General features: G+C 39.1%; 1 protein-coding gene across 1 annotated transcript; it reads left to right on the forward strand.

The window, feature by feature from the left end:
- Positions 1–4,706: 4,706 nt before the first annotated feature.
- LOC141337931 (uncharacterized) lies at positions 4,707–13,136 on the forward strand. Its single transcript, XM_073843538.1, has 7 exons — positions 4,707–4,767; positions 4,865–5,185; positions 5,287–5,601; positions 7,619–7,699; positions 12,725–12,784; positions 12,906–12,986; positions 13,075–13,136. The coding sequence occupies exons 1-7, from the start codon at positions 4,707–4,709 to the stop codon at positions 13,134–13,136; spliced, it is 981 nt and encodes a 326-aa protein (XP_073699639.1).
- The last annotated feature ends 1,637 nt before the right edge of the window (positions 13,137–14,773 follow it).

Genomic DNA, 14,773 nt, shown 5'->3' on the forward strand with positions numbered 1-14,773 from the left:
CTCATGGTGTCTGAGGGGGTTTGCAGCCGCTGCTGATGTTTTGTCCTACCCTGACATTTGTGTGTTTCCAGTACCTTAAAACATATTTATGGTTATGATTATAATGTATTCAGCACAAACTGGGCTACAATAATACGTGAGCAGCGTTATCGTACATGTTTGTGTTGTGATCGTATATGTTTGTGTTTTGAGAAAACAAAAATACTTGTTTAAAATTTTAGTGACAATATTGTTTTACATGTTTTTAATTTGTCTTTGTCTTTTGCTTATGTTTTGTGTTTGAGTTTGCATCATGTGTTTGCTTTTTTTGTTTTATTTTGCTTATGTTTGTGTATTAGTCTGCATGATTGTGTTTTGTGTTTGAGTCACTTTTTAGGTTGAAATATTTATAGGACTTATCAGATCACAAATTTGTATAAACATTTGAATATTACATTGATATAACAACGAAATGTGATTTATGATGAAATGTCTTGAGTCCTACTATAATAATTTAAATGACTTTCAATATTTTATTACAAATGGAAGTGTGTTGAACTTTTTGTGTGACTGGTAGGTGTTCACTTTGTAGAGTACAAAAGCTTTATAAAAATATAGTAAATAATGTTTATGAAAAAATAAATAAAAAAAATATAGAAATAGAGAAAGTTTACTGTGATTGGGTAGGTTAAGGGGTTGATGCGGTTTCGAATTGACATGTCCAGGCATAATCCATATGTTTTTGTCTGTTAAAATACATTTTTCCCTTTACGTTGTTGGCTCCCCATTACAATATTTACTACTACCTAAAAACTAGTGTAAATGTTATTCTTTGATTTAATATCATGTGTGATCACATCGTATATATTCATTTCTTTTTAAAGAAGAGAATAAGACTTGAAGGACTGAATGTGTACATAAATAAGCTACACTGTTGAGCCCGAGTGTTATCATTTATGTTTTTAAAACATTAAAGACTTTGTTAATATATTTCATCGTGCGGTTATGGACTCGTAACTGTTGTGATAATAGAGACTTTTCAATAATAAATATTTTTTATAGCAACTAATATATATTGTTGAACAAGTATTTTATATACACCCATCACATGTATGGTCACTTTTTCATACAGTGTGATAGGGACTGAAACATTATTAAACGTTTTTATAGTTTTATTTATTTTTATTTTTCAATCCTTGCAACAACAACAACTAACATTCATGGAAAAGATAAACATCTGAATAAAGAATGTGTTTTTTTCCGGCTTCTGAACATGTGTACTCGCACATGTTTGAAGAGGTCATGAGAACGGTAGCCATAGGGTGACAGAGGATTAGTGACGGAATCATGTTCTTGATGAATCACCGATCAATTCACTGGGAAAACGCCAATGATCACGTAGTATGCCAATCTAGATTTTTTTAAAAACAGATGTAGCTACTGGGTGAAATAATTTGGATCCTCTGCAAAAATGGTATCAAGTCCTCTCAAACTAAGACGTACTCATAACTGCTGTGTCTATTTGTCTCCTATTATTTTTTATAGCAACTAATATATTGTTGAACAAGTATTTTATATACAACCATTACATGTATGGTCACTTTTACATGAGATGTTCATATAACACTGTGTAACGTTAGCTCATGAAGCACACACGGGGAGATCTGCAAGGAGAGCAAGAGAGAAAATGAGAGCCTACAGAAGATACTCTTTTTAATATTATCACATAGACTGTAAAAAGGTGAGGCAATTAATGATTCAAATGTTAGAAAATGCATTATTATTAGTATTATCATTTTATTATTTAAAAGTATATATATATTTATCCTTTTATAAATTCTCTCATTTTAAAACTGTTGCTGTACGGTTTTCTCTGTGCCCTAATCAGATCTTATCCCATTCCCTCTCAGGAGTTTTAGGCGAGTGTACCGCATCCATGTCTATGTATTTCACAGCTCTGATGCTCCGCAGATATGATGGGGAAGCCCTATTTATCTATGCTGAACGCAATCTGATACCCATGCCCTACAACACGGACGTGGGGCTAGACCGTAAAATCGCCGAAACATTCTGCAAACATTCATTCCTCAACAAACACCGGACGGTCACGCACAGCTGCTGTATTTCCTCCATCATGATGACGACAAACACCGGATGGTCACGCAAAAAGTCTATAATTCTCTAACCGGATGACAACCAACACCGGATGGTCACGCAAAAACCCATAAACCCGTCACGAGTTAATCCCGCACCTGGTATGAATCTCATAAATCGTCGCAACAACTGCTTAACCTGTCAGAAGTTAATCCCGCAACTGTTAAACTACATCGTAAATTTGATGCAACAACCATAAACCCGTCATAAATTAATCCCACACCTGTTAAAACCTGTCGTTAATCCTCTCAGCAAACCATAAACCTGTCAGCCGTTGACATCGCACCTGCTCAATCCATCAAAACAAGGTCAGTAAAGTTCACTAGGTCAACGAGGGGTCAAACACGTGGGTGGGCACCGTGGGAAAGGGAGGGGGAGGGGCGTGGGGGAGGGGAAAGGTCAAAAGGTCAAAGCCATCAATCAAATTATGACAGAAGCATACCCCTATCTCTACTAGTGTCATCTGTGTCTGCTGGGACTGATCTTTCTCTCATTTTCTTAATTCTACATGCTCTTTAAACTCCTTTGAAAGAGTTCAAGTTTATATCTGCATACAATAAAGTACCATTCTCATGTGTTCATCAGTTCTGATCACCACAAATTTTCAGGATCCCTCAACTACAAACACACATGTAATCAATGTGTTGCAGTGGATTTCAAACACTGTTTTATTCTGTGACTAGTGTGCTTTATTGTTTAAAGGTCCACAGAAGTGCTTTTAAAAATGCAGTTTAATAAAGTTAATCTCAACAAGCAGTGAAAAAGACCTTAACCTACTGCTCAGCCCCTCTCTCAGACAGCATGCGATTGCTTCATGTTTCGTGGCACTTGAATGACCAAATACACACACAATTATGTCAAAACGCCCGTGTTTGTGTGGAATAGTCATGTAAACACAGTCAGTTACCTGTTAAAATGAATGTAACCAATTGGGTGTGTGTCAGTGTAATGGATTTGTGCAGTTGGTCTTAAAGGAAGAGCAGTCTAAGGGTGTACACACTGGGCACGGTTGCTTCGAACTGGTTTGAGCATGATTGTTTATAAACTTAACTGGAGAAAAGTTTAATAGCGTGCAACAGAAAAAAAGGAGGAACTGGGTTCAGAGATGATTTCTGCTCTACTGTGGTAAAACTTGCTGGGTTCTGAGTAATATGTTTCCAAACTGCAACAGTGAGATCACAGCTCTTAAAATACCTTTCGTAATTAAATCACTGTTCTACTTGTGAAGGTGTAGAATAGCTACCAACCATATTAGTATTGTAAGAACAACTACAAAAAGTCTATTTTGACTAACAGAGGTCCAATACATATTTATCATTTATGTGAAGCTGAAGTATTAAGATATTTTGCTTATTTGTTTATTATGTTTGAACGGAACTACATGAACATAGAACTGGGAGAAACTGAAGTCAGGACTGCTGGAGGGTTATTCAGAGGTACGACACGTCTTTGCATTGTTTGTTGTTTTATACCTTTGATTTCATTCACAGCTTCACAGATGAAGTCTGTTTTTTTTTCTCTTGATTGTGTTCATCATCTTTCCTTGAGTGATTGTGATTATCATTGAGTTTGCAGCGTTTGCTGCTCCTACTGTGATTCTTCTTCAGATCATCTGTGCAAGAAGAGCTGGTGAGTTTTTAAACATCTCACAATCTGACAATTCACAGTCTGCAATCAGTAAATTCACAGTAAATTATTTTGTGTTGAATTATTTTGCAGGGAGGAAGAACTCACAGCACAGAGAAGAAATATGAATACAATATTAGAATAATGTACTCTCCATTAATTAAAGGACCAGACTATAGCAAGATTTATCATCATATAAATGATATAAATATTTGCATGCAGCTCGCAAAGATATTTGCTCCATATACTGTAATGGATGCTTTGAATGTAATATTAAATACAGTGACCCTCTCCACTTACATAATGCTTTTTTTTTTTTTGAGGAATACCATATGCAGACAAATATAAAACTCTATTTTGCTGTATAACATATGTGTATTGCAAATTGCATTTAAGCATCAATGAAAATATATTGTGAAATCATTTGGTTACATAGGTAGCCTCAGTTCTCTGAATAGGGAACAGGAATAAGTCATGCCTCAGGAAAAAGAATATGTCATGAATGCCTCATTAGCCATTGCTTGTGCCATCTCATCTCAGATTTCCCAAAACATAGCAATGCAATGTCTTGTTCCTTATTCAAGGAACCAAGGTTGCATACGTAACCAAGGCAGATGTGAAAAGTAATTCTGAGGTAGGGTGTTGCCAGCACACCCTTATGAGGCATACATGATGGCTGGGAGCCAATGGCTTGGTGTGATTGCACAAGGGCTCCAGTTGTCACACAGGGTTTCCCATAGCTTTGACGTAGTGTAGAAGTGAATCTATAAAGGGAACCACTTGAATTTGAGTAGATATGTACAAGATACAAAGCAACACTTCTCCATTATGCACTGGCACACTTAATTGGCCAGAATAAAATAGGTGAACAACCACAAGAAGAGCTGATAGTATTTAAAGAGAGTTGTGAGCATACAATGAAGAGGAAGACTGACAGAAAGATAAATATGACTGATAAGTGTCATTTGTGTCTGCTGGGACTGATCATGCTCTCTTCACTTCTCACAGGTAAACACATCTCTACATGTTCTTGCTGTTTATGTTTATATCGGCATACAATACAGTTGTATTCAATAATATATATGTTAATGTTCTTGTGTTTCAGGTACCAATGGAGTGGATGATGCTCATGTATTCATCAGTTCTGGTGAAAATGTCCATCTGCCCTGTAATAATGCTCTTGCTAACTGCAAATCAACTACATGGATCTATGACTGTTCCAGACATTCAGGGACAGATGAACTGATTATTTTAGGGACGAAGAATAAAGACATAAAGAGACATGAGAGACTACGTCTGGGGTCTGACTGCTCTCTGAACATCAAGGAAGTCTCAAAAGAAGATTATGGATCTTACAGCTGCCAACAATATGTTAACGGTCAACAACAAGGAGCTGATGCACGTGTTGATCTGCATGTTCTTCATGGTACTATATGCTAATTCACGTAAATTACAAATATGTGGTCAGATTGACATGATGTGTCTTATTTTGTCTTTTAATCTCTCTATCATCACCATTAGTATCAGCATCAGTATCCTCATCCTCACAGACTGAGATCAGTCCAGGCAGCTCTGTGACTCTCTCCTGTCAGTTGTATTTATCTGATGAAGTCTCTTGTGATGATTTGATTAATTCTGAGGGAATTCAGCTGTTCTGGGTGAATCAAACTGGTGTTAAACTGATGATATCAGACTCCAGATATCAGATATCAGCTCCAGGACTCTGTATCAGCACTCTGAATACAACACTCCTGAATGAAGATGACAACAGAGAGTGGGGATGTCAGCTTACTCAGAGAAATCAAGTAAAAACCACAGCTACATATACTTTCAACAAACCAGGTGAGAAAACAACCTCATCAGGTAGACGAGGAAGAGTCTCTGATAGATGTACTAATGTTATTTTAGATAATGCTAATGAGTTATCTTGTGTACTAACTAATTAAAATATGATTGTCATATTCTACAGCAGAGGTCTCCAACTCAATTCCTGGAGGCAGCTCTGCAGAGTTTAGCTCCAACAAGCTCCAGCTCACACCTGTTTGGAGTTCCCTTCCGAGGGAACTCTCACCGCGTCCCCTGAGGTCGCTGTTGGGGAACGCCGCAGCGTGACTCGTGTCTGAAGAATGCATATGAAAAAACTACATGAAATGGCCGGCGACAGCATATGACGTCACCGCGGCACAAACAATGCTGCTGGTGCGTCATTACCGGGCAACACAGTATAAAGAGGCACCGGTGTAAACACACATCCTCTTCCCCATCTCCAGCTTCTTCTTGTCTGAGCGTGCATACCGGCAAGATCTATTTTCTTTCCTTACTATGGCGAGAACTAGCAAGATGTTTAAGAAGTGTGCTGATCCCTGTCCGCGTTTATTGACGCCAGACGACACACACAATCTTTGAATCTTCTGTTTGGGTGAGGAGCATGCATGAGATATCCTCAAGGGGGCATCATGTGTTCACTGAGAGCGTTTTTCTATGAAAAAGCTCCGTTCTCGTCTGTCTCTCCTTTCGAAAAAAGGATGAACGTCCAGCTGTTCCCCGCGGTTCGGGTCCTGCCGCTGCTGAGGCACGGAGGAAACTGAGCTCTTGGGGATCTCAGTTGGATCTGGCTGATGAGCTACAAAAAGTGCTTTCCTTTTCACGCTCATCTGTCAGAAATGAGGATGAGCTCTTGAATCTTGATGACGCCGTTTCTTTGACGTAATCGGATCCTGGAGCTTGTGTTCTTTTGGGTTCCACCCATGATGAGCAAGAAATATAATTTGAAGACGAAGAAGCTGAGGCTGTCTTCCCAAATTTCCTGCCCTGCGTATGAGGAGCTGCTGGAGGTTATGGATCGGGCCACGGCAAGACTTGACTTGCTGTGGAAGCGTGCCAGAAGGGAGGTCCCACGGGGCCGCATTGATGAACGCTACCTGTCCGATCATCACCTCCCGGCTCCAGTGAGTCTCCAGTGAGTCCATCTGTTAACCAGAACGTATTACCTTTCGGTAACCCCTCCTAGAACGGTTTCTGCCCTGGGCAGATCTGCTAGTCTCTATCTGTGAGTCAGTTCACTAAAGGCACTAGACTCGGTAGTAGTGGAAGTTCCTGTTCTAAATAAGTCTAAGTATCTAAAACTTAGCCGTTTCCTCCGAAGGAATCGTTTTTTTCCAAGCCTGAGCTGTGCCCTGGGTCCTTTGACCCATGCAGGTAAGTGGGTAACAGTTCAGGCCTTTGGCCGTGGAGGATACGTTCTTACAGTGTCACCACGTCCAATAGGGGCAATTCTTCTCAGAATTGATGCTTAGTGCTCGCTGCTATAGGCATGCACTCCCCTCAGCATGGAAGCGTGGGTATACCGTTCCCCAATAGCGACCCCTAGGGGACGCGGTGAGGGTTCCCTTGGAAGGGAACATCTCCAGGTTATGTATGTAACCATGGTTCCCTGAGAAGGGAACAATACACCGCATCCCCTACACTTCTTGCCATGCTTCGGACAAGAAGCTTCAGACGTTGAAGCGGATGTGTGTTTACACCAGCGCCTCTTTATACGTCATGTGACGTCATACGCTGTCGCCGGCCATTTCATGTAGTTTTTTTTTATATGCATTCTTCAGACACGAGTCACACTGCGGTGTTCCCCAAAAGCGACCCCTAGGGGACGCGGTGTCTCGTTCCCTTCTCAGGGAACCATGGTTACATACGTAACCTAGAGACGTTTCTAGTATTCCTGAAGACCTTGATTAGCTGGATCGGGTGTGTTTGATTAGGGTTAGAGCGAAAATGTGCAGAGCTGTGGCCTTTCAGGAATTGAGTTTGAGACCAGTGTTCTACAGTATGACTGATCTTAATTAACATTTGTCCTTTACAGCTCAAAGTACAACAACGACAGCAGTGATTCCAGTCCACATCACAAACTCTCAGGATCCCTTAACTACAAACAAAACTAAAAGTACATCATCACTCTTTGCAGTGGCTCTCAGAGACTGTCCAAGACTGCTCATTTATACGTTTTGGAAGAGTCTCTGTTAGATATGTAAATATAGATCATGCCAGTGTTATCTTGCATGTTAACTACTTTAAAAAGGGTATGGATAATCATGTATTAAAGGGGACATCGGATATCCATTTCCCATGTTGGTATGATTCTTTAGGGTCTACATGAAAAGTCTTTAACTGTAAACTTTTAACTTTAGTTAAAATTTGGTAGTATAAAACAACACCCTTTTACCTTGTCAGCAGCCACATCACCCTATAGTCCAAGACTGGTCACCCACTGAAGCTAAGCAGGTTTGAGCCTGGACAGTACCTGGATGGGATACCTCTTGGGAAAACTAGGTTGCTGCTGGAAGAGGCGCTAGTGAGGGTGCTCACCCTGTGGTGTGTGTGGGGCCTAGCACCCCAGTATAGTGACGGGGACACTATACTGTCAAAAAGCACCGTCCTTCGGATGAGATGTTAAACCAAGGTCCTGACTCTCTGTGGTCATTAAAAATCCAAAGATGTCTTTCGAAAAGAGTGGCAGTGTGTCCTCAGCTTCCCAATGGTATCTGACCATCATGGCCTCCTAATCATCCCTATATCTACTGATTGGCTTCATCCCTCTGTCTCCTCTCCACCAGTAAGCTGGTGTGTGGTGGGCTTTCTGGCATTTCTAGAAAAGCACTATATAACTGTAACAAAGTATTATTATTATTATTATTATTATTGTCAAAAACAGCTCTCTTCACAGCGAAGGTGCATGTCCCTTTAAATAAGAGGTCTCAAACTCAATTCCTGGAGGGCCGCAGCTCTGCAGAGTTTAGCTCCAACCAGCTCCAACTCACACCTGCTTGAAAGTTTCTAGTAATCCTGAAGACCTTGATTAGCTGGATCAGGTGTGTCTGATTAGGGTTGGAGCTAAACTGTGCAGAGCTGTGGCCCTCCAGGAATTGAGTTTGAGACCAGTGATGAGCTACTGCTCACTCCTCTCCATTCCATTCCTGCGGTAAATTCACCATTCATATGCATGCAGTTATAACTTCTCAAAAACATATAAACTTTGAAAATCAATTGAACTTTGTGTTATTTGAACTAGACAAAAGCACTGATTACAAAGAGTTATAATGTAATTTGTTGCACCATGCCACTCGTTTCCGAAGGAGGCTGAGACTGTTAACTTTAGCTGCATTCATTGTGGAACTTGTTTACTAGTGCATTATTAGGAAAAGTGATTTGCAAAAAAAAAAAAAGAAATAAATAAAAAATAATAATATATATATAAATAACTTATATCACTTCTTCTTGAGGTGAAACTGGATCACAAACAGTTGGTACTGATCCATCCTTCAGGAACAACTTTTTAGCAAAATCTGCTTTGTACTGACGATCGGTTACAAAACGCATAACATAACATAACAAACACATTTCGACAGATTTGGGTGGTGCATCTTCATCTGCTCGGAGGTCGGGAGTAAATGACAACCGCCATGTTCATCATTACATCCAACAACAGATCACCTCAGTCTTAGGAGACATTTTTGTCTTCCCCTGCTCTGGCATCGAAACAATGGCAGACTGTTTACAGCTCACTCAGGGTGGGTCTATGCTAAATCGAGAGTGTCCATCAACAGTTGTGGGAGGGGGGTGTGCAAAGTGACGTTCGTAGTGCTGTGTTAAGCCGGATAGGTTTAAGAGTTGGTTGCCTTCCTAGGTGTTAAGCAGAGCTCAAATAGATACCAGCCATATGTTTCATGTGTCTGGAAAGAACAATCATGACTGGAGCCTGGATGCAGTGAGAACATTCAATCAATTGTTTATTGGTACAAGTGCAGCTTAAATAGGAGAGCACATGGTATTGTCACATGACAAACACACCTGTGAGGAATGCACAATAATTGGGAGCATAGTCATCAGCCAAGCTATAAATTAACACTAGGTCTCTGGGTATTTTTAAGAGGGTAGTCTCTCTGAATCCCACATATTACGCTTGGACTGAGTAAACTGTTTAGAGGAAACAGAGTGTAGCTGTCTGTGGAGAGTTATGCTCCAGCTAAAACTCACTGTTCTCTGAAATATAGTGGTATGAGGGCAGCTGTGCTCTAGGCTGGCTTCTATGACTAGGTTGGGTTTTTCTTGGCACAAGCTCTCTCAAGTAAGCGCTGAATCCTTACCTAGGAAACTGTTAATCGACTTCTCCCCTTGTTAGCCCTTTGCCTAGACCAGGGCAATGTTGGTCCTGGAGTGCCAATGTCCTGCAGAGTCTAGCTCCAACCCTAAAAAAAAAATTCACCTCAGTAATCCTGAAGACTTTGTTCAGGTGTGTTTGAGTAGGGCTGGAGCTAAACTTTGCAGAACAGCGGCACTCCAGGACATTGCCTATCCCTGGCCCTAGACTGTGATGTGTCCCCTGTTTGGATTTTAAGTAGATAGCCCACTCTTGGTGGTCTTGGCAATCTTCAGTTAGGACCTAGCTATTTGAGGACAGCTATTTTCAGAGTATTTAAGTAGTGGTCTTCTTGGGCCCCTTGCCTATGCTGTCTCTCCTGTTAGGGTTTTTTAAGCAGACAGCCCACTGTCTTGGCAAATTACAGTTGGTTTCCCTTTCCTAAGAACATGGCTATCTAAAGATAGCTATGGGCTAGCTTCTTGCTGATGAATGTTTCCCTGGATGTGGATACGCTTTTGAGTTGCTCACCCAGCAAAAATAAAAATATTATTTTCCCCCAGTCAAGGTAATGCTGCTAGTGTGGCACAAGATCAGAGAGGAGCGGGAGACTGCGCTTTTGGTTTCGCCAAATTGACCCAACGGGCCATGGTTTCCAGAGTTAGTGGCTAAATCCATCTCGCAACTAAGCAAGCCAAGAGGCAACAGTGGCAAAGAACCCAGACAGAAATGATTCAGGACTGCATCCCCAATGCTCAATCTGCACTGTCCAATTTCTGGACAGGTCTAGTCACTTTAGACTAGGGGTTCCTGGAGGGAAGGTGTCCTGCAGAGTTTAGATTCAACTTGCCTCAACACACCTGCCAAGAAGGTTCTAGTATGCCTAGTAAGAGCTTGATTAGCTGGTTCATCTAATTGGGGTTGGAGCTAAACTCTGCAGGACACTGGGCCTCAAGGACCGAGTTTGGGCACCCCTGCTTTAGACTGTGTCTGTTTTAGAGGCTACAATAAAGAGCTGCCAGTTTTGAAACAGCGGCTGTCCCACCGGATTGTGGAAACAGTTGTGGCACATGCTTCTAAGCATGAGACCTGACCATTTGGAGTTCAAGCTCATTCCACAAGGAATGTGGCTTCTTCAATGTGCGTACTTACTAAGAACTCCTACCTTAAACGGCCACTGGCACAAGGCCACGGGAACCAGATGAGTCCTCTCCAATTTGACTTTGATGCAATGTGGAACTCTTGCATTATTATGGACACTTTATTTTCTTATTTTAATAATGTAAGGTTGCTTTGACACAACTTGTATTGTAAAAAGCACTGTATAAATAATCTTGACTTGACTACTGAAACCAGGTTGTGACTTACTGACTTACTGCTATAAACTTACTATCAAATGGACATATAGCATAGTATATACAAAGTATTTAGCCCATGTAACTCCATCATAATACTTTATTTTAGTTTTCAAATCATAAAATCTGTTGTCATATTTATAAAAAAAGAAATCACGCAATTTTTATGAAGAAATTGACTGTTAACTTTCTAAATCACCGGATAGGTTGTAGGCCTGCAACAGAAACATGGTATATAAGGTTTACACATCCTCATTTCTTGTCAACCAAATGGCTAAAACATACTAAAGACTTTTTATTTTTTTTATTCAGAATGTTCTGTAATGTACAGATTTGTGTAAACAAGGATTATTTTGACAATGTTATCCGCCCTATGTGAAAAACACAAAAGAAAGAGCTTTTACACTTTTAGCATATTGTTGTCGTGTAAACATACCTTAACGGCCATATTTACTCAACAGGGTTAACACAGGTGCTAAATAGGTTAAGACATGTTTTTTTGGGGGGGTGATAAATAATGGTGCAAATATCAGTAAACGTGGGTCTGGGAGGCAGGCGCACTAACAAGGAGGGTAAAGACTGCAGCCATTAGCATCCGTCGCTAATGCAACTCTTGAGAACAGAGTGAGGTTTACCTGCACAGCATCTACTCGCTGGCCTCCGTTACACTTAGTATCATAAATTTAAATACTTTCCTCCCATGTGTTCAGTAAATCCTGACAGCTGTTTTTTTTTTTTTTTTTATGCCAAAATAGGGTTTGCGCTGATGCAAACTGTTAAGAAATCTGGCCCTAAGTTTCGTCATGCTAGCCTGTGTGGAAACTTTTAAACCATGTGTGTTGCAACTAGCTCTGCATTAGGTTGTGCTCCATTCTCCTTCGCATGCTGTATATTTACTTAATTCATAGAAATTCGAATCAAAGTGAATTCAGATGAAGGTTATAAACTGTAAAATGTTGGTTCGTTTAATAATAACTGTGTTTGAATTCAGTTTAATAAACAGAACATATGCTTTTGTTAGCAGCGCACTTAAAGAAGAAAGAGGAAGTATCCTTTTACATCATCAGTCTAATCTGGGTTCAGAGATGACCACTGCTCTACTGCGGTTAAACAATTGCCACATTTTCAAACCTCGACAGAGGTGTGACATCACAGCTGTGAAACACTACAAATGCTATAATTAATACACTATTTTATTTGTGAAAGTGTATAATGGCTTTCAGCCATCTCAGTGTTAGAGGAAAGCCTTAGCATCTTCACTCTGGAATAAATAATAATTTGCAGAAATGCAACAAGCAAATTCCCTTATATTCTCACAATTATTGTATGCTTTTTGTAGTGTGTGTGTGTGTGTGTGTGTGTGTCAATGCATCATAGTGGACAAAAAAACACTTATTTCTCAACTCTGTATACATGGTGTCACAATGTGTGATGTTAAAATTGATGTTTAATTAATACGTTCATTATGTTTGAACAGGCATGATCACAGATCCAACAGAAACTGAAGTCAGTAGGACTGCTGGATCATTATTGAGAGGTACGACACGTCTTTGCATTGTTCATTGTTTAATACATTTGATTTCATTCACAGTTTCACAGATTGAGTCTCTTTTTTTCTCCTCATTGTGTCTCTCATCTGTCCATCATCTTTCCTGCAGTGATTGTGATTATTGTTGAGTTTGCAGTGTTTGCTGCTCCTACTGTGATTCTTCTTCAGATCATCTGTGCAAGAAGAGCTGGTGAGTTTTTGAGATGATTCACATTGATCTGTGACAATCTGCACTCATGAGAGCTCAGTAAATGCGTTTGTGTTGAATTATTTTGCAGGGAGGAAGGACTCGCAGCATCTAGAGGAAATAGTGATGGATACGATGAATGAACATTATTAAAAGTGTAATCATTTTAACAAAATAAGAGGATAAAATTAAATAAAATTGCATGTTGTTTTTATTTAGTACTATCCTGAGAAGCTGAAAAGCTAAGCACATCACAGATGTTTGCATACACCCCACGAGACAAAAAGACTGAATTGCTCAGTTCAGAGATATACATACTCTAACAACTGTCCAATGCTATCAGGATGATCCACGACTGTTTTCATGTTTTGTGATAGAAGTTTGTGACTCCCTTGTTTGTCCTGAGCAATTCAACTGCCTGCTGATCTTCAGAAAAATACATTTTTACTCATTTCATTTAATTTCATTCGTATTCTTATTATTTGAAGATTGTTTGCATTTTGTATACATACCTTTCTAGTATCACAAGGTTTGCTGAAGTAAATTAACCAAGTAACAAAATTTGCGTAACCGAACAATTTACTTTTTAATGCAGTATTTTGTTCTCTGTAGTAAAATGTATTTTCAAAGTAACCTTCCCGACACTAAATACAGTAGTTTTCTAACCAGTGACATGTGATATTTATTTATTTTATACACCAGTTCAATAAGCCATCTGACACTGAAAGTTAATACCAAGGTCTGCCTTAAAGAACAAATATCTATATGTAACTCTGTATCTAAAGTGAATTACTGTACCCACTTCTTAGTCAAACTCAGATATTATGTAATATGTATTCAGAGAAGTCACTTAGCAAACACAGCTGGAAAGCTCAATACAGTTTTAATTATGACTAGAATAGAAATCTCAATTTGACTAATATCAGCGCTGTGTGTAGCAATATTAGTAACTGACGCATGTTCGTATTTTACAATGTTAAGCTCATACAGTTAGGGGATCACTGTTGAAAAAAAGAGGAACTGTCATCTGGATGTGTGGGAATCCACTGCATCATCAGTCTAAATTGGGTCAAAGATGACCTCTGCTCTACTGCGGTAAAACTTTAAGGGAATTGAGTTCTGAGTAATATGTTTCCAAATCTCAACAGTGAGATCATCTTTAAGCCATTTAGGCTCATAGCAAAGTTAAAAATGTGTAATTAAATTACAGTTAACTATTTCATGATTGCAAAGGGGGATACTTTTTTTTTATATATATATATATATATATACACGGATCTCTTTCCCAAACTGCATTGACTGCTCTAAAATATGAGACACCAATGTTTCAGGAGTTTGGTTCACAGAATAGGCCATGTGTTTATTTGATAACTGTTTTATTTCCTGTTTTGGTTTCTGTATATTCCTCTTTTTTTATTAAACAGTATCAGTACCACACCTAATAAACTATTTTATGTTATGATTTTTTATTATGTATTTAATTTCTGGTGGCTGTGCTTTAAATTTAATTATTATAATATGAAGTCAAGTGATGAAGGATTTTGAAAGTCTGACAATAATGAGTGTTGAGTGCCACTGTAAGGTTAACTCTGCCTGCTTTAAATTATTCTAAATGAGTAACAGTTGAAAACATTTGTTAGACATTTAGAAAAGTAATCAATTTTAATCAGTTGTATTTCTTTAATAAAGTAATTGAAATAGATTATAGGATTATTTTAATCATTTGAGCAAGACATTTCTTTTATTTGTGCAGTTGCTTTATAGATGTTTGTGTCTGTGCGTCTCTGAAA

Source organism: Garra rufa, chromosome 1, assembly GCF_049309525.1.
Source record: "Garra rufa chromosome 1, GarRuf1.0, whole genome shotgun sequence".
Lineage (NCBI taxonomy): Eukaryota > Metazoa > Chordata > Actinopteri > Cypriniformes > Cyprinidae > Garra > Garra rufa.